Source organism: Megalobrama amblycephala, linkage group LG8, assembly GCF_018812025.1.
Source record: "Megalobrama amblycephala isolate DHTTF-2021 linkage group LG8, ASM1881202v1, whole genome shotgun sequence".
In the NCBI taxonomy this organism is placed as follows: domain Eukaryota; kingdom Metazoa; phylum Chordata; class Actinopteri; order Cypriniformes; family Xenocyprididae; genus Megalobrama; species Megalobrama amblycephala.
In genome coordinates this window covers 27946388-27959968 of record NC_063051.1, presented here as the reverse complement: position 1 = coordinate 27959968, position 13581 = coordinate 27946388, and the positions used below count along the sequence as shown (strand labels likewise).

At 38.0% G+C, this 13581-nt stretch overlaps 1 protein-coding gene across 1 annotated transcript; it reads right to left on the bottom strand.

Annotated features, from left to right (window-relative positions):
* Positions 1-777: 777 nt before the first annotated feature.
* Positions 778-1906, bottom strand: sox21a (SRY-box transcription factor 21a). The gene has a single exon (XM_048200334.1). The coding sequence runs from the start codon at positions 1578-1580 to the stop codon at positions 861-863; it is 720 nt and encodes a 239-aa protein (XP_048056291.1). The 5' UTR covers positions 1581-1906; the 3' UTR covers positions 778-860.
* Positions 1907-13581: the final 11675 nt, after the last annotated feature.

Genomic DNA, 13581 nt, shown 5'->3' with positions numbered 1-13581 from the left:
GCAGAATTATTAGTCTTTAAACAGGTCTTTTAGAAGAAACAAATTATTTTGACAACAACAAACAGATATTAGAAGGTGACTGCAGATGATTCCTTCTGTAAATTTTGTTATTTCTTACTGTAAACATTAAATGAATTTTAACAGAAGAATGTAAACACTACAGTAAAAACCTGGCTAACTGTAGGTTACTTAAACACATGGTATAAAATAAAAATGTTAAAGACAATATATTGCAAAAGTTTGATGTACTTTATATATATGAAGAAAACTATGCATAGCCTACCATCAAAGTACAATACAGTTAAAAAATGCACATATTTTTTAGGTATTAAAGTATGATTTAAAGTATGAATGGTCTCATAATTTAATTTTGCCGATAGGGACATTCCCAAAAAGTTTAAGTATTTAACTTTTTCTTGTAATTATGTACATTTTAGAGTTTTATGTTGATTAGTTAATAAAATTTATAACATGATTTAATCGTGTCATGTGTTTGTGTGTGTAAAACTGTTATTATTGACCACATGTGGCTTTGCATTGTACCACCTGTTATTATCAGCACATTTTACAGTAACATTTTTAATAGCTCTATAATAAGCAGGTATAATGACATATACAGTAAGTAACTGTAAAATGTAGCCACCAACATGCCCATAATGCTTGTAACAGCATTTTTTTTTTTTTTTTTTTTTTACAGCAAAGTTCTTATCAGCTGCCCTTTTAAATGCAATAAAATACAAAAGAAAAGAAAGATAAAAAGCGAACTCTTTGCACAAATAATATTTAAGAAATTTATTCAAATGCAAAACTTTAAACAAGTGCACGTGACCTTATGAACATTGTGGTTCTTTAATTTCCAGTCATATCGTTGCGGCATAAGTCAGGTAAGGTTCATGCTGAGCTTTGGTCATTCCTGGTAAAAGCACGTAAGATGAAGGAACAGCAGGTCCAGAACCCGGCCAGCCCAGGCAGTTATAGGGCACCATGTGGCCCGGGTTACCCGGAGACGGATGAGCGTGTGGCGCACCGGCCAGAACCCCCATGCCGGGAAACGCGGAGACTCCACCGGGATACCCGAGCAAAGAATAATGTGGGAAAGGTGCAGGGGGTAATTCCGTCATTTTGGAGGACAGGTCGAGAAACGGATAGGGGTTGGCGGACAGGTGGTGGTGACTGAAAAACACCCGAGTAGCAGCAGCAACAGACGTTTTCTCCGCGTTCAGCGAGTCCGTGAGCGCGTCACCGGGTAACCGCGCACTTTTCAACGGGTCGCTGTCACCTAGATTATACGTCACATTAAAATGATACCTGTCTTTTTTGATCAAGGTTTTGGGCTTTCGCCGCGGTCTGTATTTGTAATCCGGGTGTTCTTTCATGTGAACGGCTCTAAGTCGTTTGGCTTCGTCGATAAAAGGTCTTTTTTCAGAGTCTGACAAGAGCTTCCATTCGCCTCCGAGGCGTTTGCTGATCTCAGAGTTGTGCATCTTCGGGTTGTCCAGTGCCATCTTCCGTCTCTGGGCTCTCGACCACACCATAAAAGCGTTCATAGGACGCTTAACATGGTCCATAGGCTTTGCCATTTCTGAAACAGTTTCTCTGGTGCTCCTTTTTCAATTCAGTCCAACGGAAAGCAGCCCAAAGTTCCTTTCACGCACAGTTCAGTCAGACCTGGTTGTTACCTTTGTAACATGGCACCAAAATCTAGTCTCCGCCTAGAAATAAGTTTTACTATTTGTCAAGTATTAGTGACTTACAAAAATGCCATCAGATAGTCCTACTTATCTCTTCCAACAAGTGCCAGTAGTTGGAGTTGTAATCCATGGACGCACGGTGTGTGTGGGAGTCTCTGAAGTGACCTGGGCTTAAAAGCGAATCACACTGCTTAGATTTGTGCCGCCTGCGCTGAGTTTTGAATGAAGTGGGCGTGTCACTTCGATCTGAGATAAAAACGTCACTGCGTGAGTGTCTTGTGAAATCTAGATACACGCTGAGCAGCACTGTGGGCCAGTTTTGCACTTCTTCTATTTCGATGAGAATATTACATTATTTAATCTTTAACAGATCATTAGTTAATTGAACAAATGTTGGGACGTTTTTTAAATTTGAGTAAAATGAAGACTAAAAGATTTTCAAATCACATGAGCCAATATTTTATTCACAATAGAACACAGATAACATAACAAATATTTAAATGGAGAAATTTTACACTTTTATCCACAAAATGAGCTCATTTCAAATTTGATGCCTGCTACAGGTCTCAAAAAAGTTGGCACAGGGGCAACAAATGGCTGAAAAAGCAAGACATTTTTAAAAGTTTCAGCTGGGAGAACATCTAGCAACTAATTAAGTTAATTGATATCAGGTCTGATTAGCTATAAAAGGGATGTCTTAGAGAGGCAGAGTCTCTCAGAAGTAAAGATGAGCAGAGCTGTGAAAATTGTGGAATACTTTAAAAACAATGTTCCTCAAAGTCAAATTGCAAAGGCTTTGCAAATCTCATCATCTACAGTGCATAATATCATCAAAAGATTCAGAGAAACTGGAGAAATCTCTGTGCGTGAGGGACAAGGCCGAAGACCTTTATTAGATGCCCGGGTCTTCAGGCCCTCAGACGACACTGCATCACTCAATCCGCCGTGCCATCTGCAGATGCCAACTAAAGCTCTATCATGCAAGAAGGAAGCCATATGTGAACATGGTCCAGAAGCGACATCATGTCCTGTGGGCCAAGGCTCATTTAAAATGGACTGTTTCAAAGTGGAAAAGTGTTCTATGGTCAGACGAGTCCAAATTTGACATTCTTATTGAAAATCACGGATGCCGTGTCCTCCGAGCTAAAGAGGAGGGAGACCTTTCAGCGTGTTATCAGCGTTCAGTTGATGGTATGGGGGTGCATAAGTGCATACGGTATGGGCAGCTTGCATGTTTTGGAAGGCACTATGAATCCCGAAAGGTGTATAAAGGTTTCCAGACGACGTCTATTTCAGGGAAGGCCTTGTGTATTTCAGCAGGACAATGCAAAACCACATACGCAGCTATTACAACAGCATGGCTTCGTCGTAGAAGAGTTCGGGTGCTGAATTGGCCTGCCTGCTGTCCAGATCTTTCATCTTTAGAGAAAAATACCTTGATGCCCAGATGTCTTCAAACTGTTCTGAAAAGAAGAGGAGATGCTACACTATGGTAAACATGCCCCTGTCTCAACTATTTTGAGACCTGTAACGGGCATCAAATTTGAAATAAGCTCATTTTGTGCATTAAATTGTAAAATTTCTCAGTTTAAACATTTGTTTTCTATTGTGAATAAAATATTGGCTCATGTAATTTGAAAGTCTTTTAGTTTTTCATTTTATTCAAATTTAATAAATGTCCCAACATTTCCGGAATTCGGGTTGTATACTCAAATTATTACAAATAGCATCAAACAGTTTTTAGAATAGTAATAGTAGTCATTTATGAGGTTGATCAGTAATTTAATAAATTCTGATGAATGCATTGTGATTTTAATGTGTTTTTTTCTTTTAATGTTGTTTAACCTGAGGTGAAAATTTATATTTACAATTATTGCATTATCCAAAGTGACTTACATCGCATTGAAGGTGTGCATTTTATCAGTTCATTTCCTGGGACATAGTTATTTTACGAATATATAAATGAGCTCTCCAAGGCTAAATGAATATATAAATAAATACTTAGCTGACAAGAAGTTGTCACTTTTGTTTTGGCAACTCTGTGATTAACCAATAGACTTCTGCAACTACTACATTTCCTCACAGATACTGTGTTATTAAAAGACACCCAGAGAAGTTCAGTTTTGCGCCCAACTGCAGGTCATATGCGTTTTTCCGTTACTATGTGATTATGATGCATTTTGTTGAATGGCTTTCAATATTAGAGGGTTTCTAGAGAAGGAAAGTGCTTATTATTAAGACAAGCAAGTGGAAATTCGACACTGTTGTTTCTGTTAATGGTGTCTCTTTGTTCATCTCCATAATCTGCTTGTAACCATGGATGTACTATTTGCAGACGTTCAGCCTCACATCCTTGTAATATAAACTACTCAAGCCCAAATTGGCAGCAATAAAGCATAACCGCTTAATTGTGCTTCTTATGAAAGTATATTAAATAACTGGATGGCATTTACATGTAATGTGATGAGGTCAGGTGACATTGTAGAATATTACTATTTACAATGTTTATTAAACTAGTATTTATTACAAACATAGCCCTGCGATCTCTTTTTTCACTCAAGTACAATAAACATTGACACTAGTCAATGTGTTTTCATTGTATTTCATTATTGCATACACAAATGAACAAGAAATCAAACCATGTTTTCATCAACAGGAAGTGATAAGATCCTTTTGTAATTGGAGCGGTCACACCCTGAGAACTAGGAGGTGTCTGTCATGAGTCAGGACCACACCAGAACAATATGCTCCGGAGTAATTAAAGGAACAAATGACTCTTAAAACCGGCTCTGTGTTTAGCCTCCTTTTATTCTCCTGAAAACATCTTGGAACGCATCTTGGAACTGCATGAGTGCTCTCGGTTATCTCTCAAAGAGAAGCTTATTTAGCAGAAAGGAAAAGAAGGTCCTTTGGAGAGAGCGGAAGAAAAGAACAATGCGTTAAAAGGAGAAATCCTTTAATTTTCAGCTAGAAGAAGGGCCATTGTATGTCCAGCTTTGCCCTGCCTTCAGTACTTCATCTCCACTGCGCTTTGACAGAACAACCAAAGCTTTTAGAGCTTTAAACATTTGTGGTCTAAAGAACATGAACGTGTTGCAGAAAGAATCAGTTATATAACTGTGCAAAAGAAAGTAGCATTATAACAATATTGATAAACTATATATTTACTGAAGAAAATGTATGTGGTGCAAAGGATTGGGAAAAATCAGTTCATGAGTGTAAATTTGAACTGAATTGGCAACAACACACAGAAACCTAAATTGGAGTTTGAAATATTATAACAGGAATAGGAATTTGCTGAATAGTACTTCAATGCATTCATGTGAAAAGTTTTGGGAAGCGAGAATTAAAAAGTTTTGACAAACTTTACTCTTCTAGTTAAAAATGTAACTCTTTACAATAAGGTTTTATTAGTTTACTACTTTAGTTAACATGAACTAAGAATGAGCAATACTTCTACAGCATTTACTCTATTAATCTTAAAGTGTTAGTTCATCCAAAAATGAAATTTCTGTCATTAATTACTCACCCTTATATCGTTCCAAACCCGTAAGACCTTCGTTCAACTTCAGATCACAAATTAGGATATTTTTGATGAAATTCGAGAGCTTTCTGACCTCCTTATGGACAGCAATGTAATAACCAATTTCAAGGCCCAGAAAAGTAGTAAAGACATCGTTAAAATTGTCCATGTGGTTCAACCTTAATGTTCTGAAGCGACGAGAATACTTTTTGTCCACAAAAACAAAACAAAAATAGCGACTTTATTCAACAATTTCTTTTCTTCCCTGTCAGTCTCCTCTACGCAACTGATGTAGTGAACGCAGTGCAGTGCTTCCAGGTTCTACGTCAGAGCGGCAACTCATTATTGGCCAGCTCCTGCGTCAGCATCACACGCATGTGTCGACGTACAGCTTCGGCCAATACTGAGCTGGCAGTCTGATGTAGAACCCGGAAGCGCTGCACTGTGTTTACATACGTTTCTTTGAATTTTAGTTTAATTTATTGTTATTCGTTGGGGGTAGCGCATTACAAATAACATGTGTTACGTAATCAGATTACTTTTTTAAGTACCGAGTAAAGTAATTGATTACTTTTCAATTAACAACAAAATATCTCAGTGACTTTTTCAAATAATGAACGTGTTACTTTGTTTTCCCATTTATTGACTGACAGCTCTCCTGTCCCAATGTCAGTTAATGCAGAGGTGTTGTGTGCGCTGTGTGAACATGATGCTTATTGTAGTTCTAGACTAAATGTGGAAATGCATTTACTCATCTCACTTGCACAGAAACAGATTCAGTATTCCTCAAAATAAATAAAAACAGTGAAATGCAAACTGCAATAAATTAAGATTTATTTAACAAAGTTCAGGAGGAGCACGTTCAGATAATCAACCAATCAGCACAAGAGGAAGCCAGTGTATATAGGCATCCCTCAACTCTGTCCCGCGACAGTTTCGCAGCATCCCTCCACCACCCCATCGCCTCACTCTTGGCTGATTTCTATCCCAGTTAAGGAGGGGTAGTACATGGGTTTGGGCCAAATTCCGAGCTCGGAGCCCTCCCCAGGACAGCACGCCAAATAAGCATAAATTACTATATCTGATTTCATGTACGTGTAATAAATGTTAAATGATACAAATATACTTTATGTATTTAATCTCAATTTGTTAACCAGTGTCTTTGCTGCTGACCTTTAATACAAATATACTTTATGTATTTAATCTCACTTTATTAACCAGTGCCTTTGCTGCTGACCTTTGAAGATTCAATTAAACCATACTAATAAGCAAAAACGACTTTAGTTAAACATCATATTTATGTTTCATTTTTTGTTAGAACCTTCTCCTCCTGCGTCCTATTCTTCTGTAATCCAGAATGGCAGCACAGCTGAAAGGTTTGTTTGAGCTGCACCCTCTACTGTACAGGCCTGAATTTGCATTTCCTTCAGCCTGAGGCTTATTCATTTCACTTTTGGAGTGAAAGGGCCTTCACATTTGCTAAAAATAGAATCTTTTTGTTATAAAAAAAAAACAAGCAAGCCCAGCCCAGGTGAGAAAAAGTAACTCAAAAGTAATGTAACACATTACTTTAAATAAAAAGTAACTAAGTCAAGCAATTAGTTACTTTTATAGGGAGTAACCCAATATTGTAACACATTACTTTTAAAAGTAACTTTCCCCAACACTGCTTATATCCAAATTATCACCAGGAATGGATTTGAAATTCTCTATTCTGAATGGCACACAAAAGCCGGGTTCAATAACCAATCATGAAACCTTAAAAGGTATCGAGTCTCACTGCGCATGAAATAGTCTGATCATTTGAATGAATTCCACTTTAAATGTCTAGAACATACAACGTCCTTCAGCATTGACGACATGCAGTATCTACCACAACATACGGCCACCCATCGCTTGACGTGCTTTCGGGCCGCCATTACAGGGGTCCTGAGTCTTTTCACCCGCTCCAGCGTCGAGCACACAGCCCTCCCATGACGAACCCAGAATCCAGCTGACATCACAAGCTGTTTTGTTGGCTGTCCTTTGTAGGCCGTAATGAATCCAGTGAATGTGAAAGGAGATAAAAGGACAGCTCCAGTGAGAGTGAAGGATGGTCACACTGTGTGGCTAATGTTCTGAAGGGTTTCACTGTGGAGAATGGTAACAATGGGAGCAAATGGCAGGACAATGACCAGTGTTTTTGTCCACTCAATTTGTCTGAGGTCCTTCAACCTAATCACATTCACTCAGAGTCATTTGAAGGTTTTGTTCGAAACAGAAACTGCTGAGAGTTTGGGCCTGTGAACAAAAGGACAGAAAGGGGAAGAATCCCCATCTATCACCATGACAGCCGGACTTTAAGACAGGGATTTGGGTCCAAAGAAAACACGGGATGAATGGAGAGGATTGGAGAGAAAAGCCAACGTTTATTCGCTCAAAAAGTCATCAGACATGCTCGACCATCACGTGCATGAGAACGGCTTGAGTTGTTGTTGTTGAAGTTCTTTGTTATGGACTATGAAACCTTGAAAAAAAATTTTGGAGGTTACATTTATACAATTGATGACAAACTCTTTTATAATTTGCTTTGTAATTACATAATCCAAGCTCTTAAATACATAACGCCTTTTAGTTGTCAGAGAAAATAGGGTTTAATTCACTTTTTTTTTTTTAAATAAACTACTTAGTTTTCTTATAAGGCATGCACTACAACAAACGTCCAAAAAGGGAAACAGCATGGTATATTTAAATATATAGAATTAAGTGGAAACAAAATAATGTAAAGATATCAAAGATAAATATCCCTGATATGTAAAATACTAGACAAGTAAAAATGAATGAATGAAAAAGTTACAAAAATATGATATGAAATATGATGATCATTTTATGCATAACATAAAGTGATCATGTTCCCAAGCAGTCTAATACAGGCTTCTATATTTTCCAAATAAATCTAAATTGTCATTATAAATTGCAATCTCTCTATACTGTATTTATGATGTTTAGCTTCTCATTTTAATAGAAAAATGAAATTTTACAAGATGTAATATAAGTCTAAGGTGTCCCCTGAATGTGTCTGTGAAGTTTCAGCTCAAAATACCCCATAGCTTTTTTTTAATAAATTTTTTTAATTGCCTTTTTTTGGGGCATCATTAAATATGAGCCAATTTATGCTGTGAGGCCCCTTTAAATGCTGATGCTCCCCGCCCACGGAGCTCGCGCTTACCTTAAACAGTGCCTAAACAAAGTTTACACAGCTAATATAACCCTCAAATGGATCTTTACAAAGTGTTCGTCATGCATGCGTCGGATTATGTGAGTATTGTATACTGTTATATTTTTTACATTTGATTCTGACTGATTTTGAGGCTGTGATCCGTGGCTAACGGCTAATGCTACACTGTTGGAGAGATTTATAAAGAATGAAGTTGTGTTTATGAATTATACAGACTGCAAGTGTTTAATAATGAAATAGCGATGGCTCGTCTCCGTGAATACAGTAAGAAACAATGGTAACTTTAACCACATTTAACAGTACATTAGCAACATGCTAACGAAACATTTAGAAAGACAGTTTACAAATATCACTAAAAATATCATGATATCATGGATCATGTCAGTTATTATTGCTCCATCTGCCATTTTTCGCTGTTGTCCTTGCTTGCTTACCTAGTCTGATGATTCGGCTGTGCTGCTCCTGACGTTAATACTGGCTGCCCTTGTCTAATGCCTTTCATAATGTTGGGAACATGGGCTGGCATATGCAAATATTGGGGGCGTACACCCCGACTGTTACGTAACAGTCGGTGTTATGTTGAGATTTGCCTGTTCTTCGGAGGTCTTTTAAACAAATGAGATTTATATAAGAAGGAGGAAACAATGGAGTTTGAGACTCAATGTATGTCATTTCCATGTACTGAACTCTTGTTATTTAACTATGCCAAGATAAATTCAATTTTTCATTCGAGGGCACCTTTAAAATTCATTTTAAAGGGGTGGTTCATTGCGATTTCACTTTTTTAACTTTAGTTAGTGTGTAATGTTGCTGCTTGAGCATAAACAGTATCTGCAAAGTTACAGCGCTGAAAGTTTAATGCAAACTGAGATATTGTTATGGCAGTTTAATGCCTACAATTACGACCGGTTTGTACTACAACAAGCTTCTTTTATGATGGTGACATCATAAACCCTGCAATTAACATAAGCCCTGCCCCCGGGAACAAGCAACATAGTGGGCAAGGCCATGTCTTGTGTTTGGCCTACCTAGAGATGCTGGACTTCAGGAACAATGTTTAAAATTTATGTTTAATTCTGTTCCAGACCATTATAATATTAATTTAGCTGTCTGTGCAGCACATTTTACGGAAGACAGCTTCCAGAATCTACACGAGTTCAATGATGGATTTGCACAAAGGCTATTACTAAAAGATGAAGCAGTTCCCACTTTAAAAGCAGAAGCTGCTGTTTATGGGCCCCAAACTGTAAGTATGTTTTATTGTTTATAAAGTTATATAGTTTCTGGGACGTAAACAAAGACCAACGCGGTTTGGCTTCACTAGCCAGTTAGCTAAATTCTATTTCATACTTCTCCATCAAATGCCAACAAACACCAAAAAACTTCTATGTAATCACACCAGCGAACTTCTGATGGTGTTTGTTGGCGTTTCTGTTATCAGTGTACAGCATTGTTTCATTACGGCTTTTATGTTGTGTTTACCCACAAATTAAACAATACCTTTACAAAAATCCTACTACTTAGTCATGTACTCAGCTACAGTAAAGCTTTAATCAGGATAACACTGTATATTGAAAACTAACATAAACAGCAGTAACATTTACAAGAGACAGCATATCTAAACACACTGACTGAAATATAAAACAAAAATACTTACCATTCATAAACATCCTTTAAAACCCATGCTTGCAGAGGTTCTGCTTGACCCTCTTCATTACTGCTATCTGGGTCTGATTCGGGCTCAAATTCATACGGCAATATTGACGCCATTATTTACATTTCCACTGAAGCACATGCTACTATTGCCCGTAATGGTAAGGGTTGTGGTGTTTCCGGTCAATGTGAATCGTGACAACGTTTTCCGAATCACAATACACAGGGCCAGCTAACCAATCTGAGCCCATTACGTATTTCTGATGGATGGGTTTCACAGAACCAGGAACTTAACAGAGCGTTTTTAGGAGAAGGGAAACAGCAGTGTAGAATAAAAGGTAAAACATATGAAAAATACAGTGTTTTTTGAAAAAATTAAGCATTAAGAAGCATTAAGAAAGAAAATGTTAAATTGCACCCCATAAACACAATAAAGCCTAGAACAGTGGTTCCCAAACCTGTCCTGGAGGTTCCCTAGCCCTGCACACTTTGTATGTCTGCCTCATATATCACACCTGATTAAACTCATGTGCTCATTAGTAGAAACTGCAAGACCTGAAATGGGTGTATCAGAAGTAGGGAGACATACAAAATGTGCAGGGCTGGGGGTCCTCCAGGACAGGTTTGGGAACCACTGGCCTAGAAAAAAGAAAGAAAAAAAAACAGTGAACCACCACTTTAAGTAATGTTAACATTAATACATATACCATGGAAGTCTATGGGGGCAACACATTCTTGTTTGTTAAAGCTCTAATATTAATTCTTACATACAAAAATGTATGCAAATCATATTTTTAGTAGCTTTAGTGGAGCAAACTTTTGGTTATGCATTAGATCTACTGACATAATTGCTGTGTTTGTATTTTTTGTTGTTCATGAAAATTTTAGCTTGCCTTACATGGTCATGACAGAAGCTGTAAAACTCAATTCACAAGCAGCTGCTGTATATCACATCAATTTAATATGTACAATTCTTTGTCAATGTATTGTTTTTTAACATTTATACCGGTGCAATGCTTTGCCCCTCTGACGTCTACTGTAAGAGCTTTACTGTAAATGCATTGGGAAATGACAGAAATCACAGATGCCGTCAGTAGAACTTAATTTGGTTTGAACTGGAAAAATCATTTTAGCATGTCGAGTGCAATCAGTTATCAATCTATATTGTCACCGCAGACTGCAGCGGTCCAAAAGAGAAGCGAACAGCTGCTTTCCATGTCACACTGATTTCTAAAGGCACGGTCACCTTCATCAGGGCATTGTGCAGCTTTGCAACTGATATTAAGACCGTGCCATAAGACACAGAATGGAGGTGGTAGCATAACAAATGCTTCTCTCCCTGGTCCTTTAAGCAATTTGCTCCAGAAAAGCAATTTCTGTCAGAAAGTGTTTTGTTTAGAAGAATTAACTATAGTTCTTTTGTTCTGTTCATAAGGAAATGGCACATATAAAACAACTACCCATAAAAGTATTGGGAAACTTAAGCCACACCTACAATGTCTTTATGTCTTCACATTAGAATACAAAATAAATCAAGCAGTGTCTGCAAAAAACAAACTTTTCTGAGCCAATTGTCCAGTTATTTAAAGTTGTCATAAAATGGAAGTTGCTATAGTCTTTTCTTCCCTGTTGTGATGTATATTCGAGTGAAACAGCTTCTCGAACAAGGAAAAATGTAGGGACTTGATTTTGTCCAAAGGGAATCAATTGGATGGTTGTGGTTTGCTATAGGTGGATCTCATATGAGTCACAGGTTGTCCCGCCCTTCGCTGCAAGAGGGAGGACAAGTCATTTTGATTAAAGATTATGAGGGCACATAATTTAAAAAAAAAAAAAAACGATGTGCATGGATAATAATAAATATTGCAATATTCCATAAAAAAAAAAAAAATTGTCAAGGTGATTTTTAGTGGCTGTTCTCATCAGTTTCAAACTGGTATCCCAACAGAGTAACCACAGATGTTGCTTGACGTGCGAGAACCAATGAGGTTCATTTTCATGTGTTATGCAGCATGTTTGAGCTTCTTCAAGAACCAATGAGGTTCATTCTCGTGTGTTACGCAGCATGTTTGAGCTTCTTCAAGAACCAATGAGGTTCATTCTTGTGTGCTACGCAGCACGTTTGAGCTTCTGGAAGAACCAACGAGGTTCATTCTCGTGTGTTACACAGCATGTTTGAGCTTCTTCAAGAACCAATGAGGTTCATTCTTGTGTGCTACGCAGCACGTTTGAGCTTCTGGAAGAACCAACGAGGTTCATTCTCGTGTGTTACACAGCATGTTTGAGCTTCTTCAAGAACCAATGAGGTCCATTTGTGTGTTACGCAGATTGTTTGAGCTTCTTCAAGAACCAATGAGGTCCATTTGTGTGTTATGCAGCATGTTTGAGCTTCCGGAAGAACCAACGAGGTTCATTTTCATGTGTTACGCAGATTGTTTGAGCTTCTTCAAGAACCAATGAGGTTCATTCTCATATGTTACACAGTACGTTTGAGCTTCGGAAAGAACCATTGAGGTTTATTTTCATCTGTTACGCAGCACGTTTGAGCTTCTTCAAGAACCAGTGAGGTCCATTTGTGTGTTACACAGCACATTTGAGCTTCCGGAAGAACCAACGAGGTTCATTTTCATGTGTTACGCAGATTGTTTGAGCTTCTTCAAGAACCAATGAGGTTCGTTGTCATATGTTACACAGTACTTTTGAGCTTCGGAAAGAACCACTGAGGTTTATTTTCATCTGTTACGCAGCATGTTTGAGCTTCTTCAAGAACCAATGAGGTTCATTCTCGTGTGTTACACAGTACGTTTGAGCTTCGGAAAGAACCACTGAGGTTTATTTTCATCTGTTACGCAGCACGTTTGAGCTTCTTCAAGAACCAATGAGGTCCATTTGTGTGTTACGCAGCATGTTTGAACTTCCTCAAGAACCAATGAGGTTCATTCTCATGTGTTACGCAGCACGTTTGAGCTTCTGGAAGAACCAATGAGGTTCATTCTCGTCTGTTACGCAGCATGTTTGAGCTTCCGGAAGAACCAATGAGGTTCATTCTCATGTGTTACACAGCACATTTGAGCTTCCGGAAGAACCAATGAGGTTCATTCTCATGTGTTAAGCAGCATGTTTGAGCTTCTTCAAGAACCAATGATGTCCATTTATGTATTGCGCAGCATGTTTGAGCTTCTGGAAGAACTAATGAGGTTCATTCTCATGTGTTATGCAGCACGTTTGAGCTTCTGAAAGAACCAACAAGGTTCATTCTTGTGTGTTACGCAGCATGTTTGAGCTTCTTCAAGAAACAATGAGGTTCATTCTCATGTGTTAAGCAGCATGTTTGAGCTTCTTCAAGAACCAATGATGTCCATTTATGTATTGCGCAGCATGTTTGAGCTTCTGGAAGAACTAATGAGGTTCATTCTCATGTGTTATGCAGCACGTTTGAGCTTCTGAAAGAACCAACAAGGTTCATTCTTGTGTGTTACGCAGCATGTTTGAGCTTC

Coding starts and splice junctions, on each gene's coding strand:
- sox21a (XM_048200334.1), bottom strand. CDS start 1,580: ATGGCAAAGCCTATGGACCATGTTAAGCGTCCTATGAACGCTTTTATG.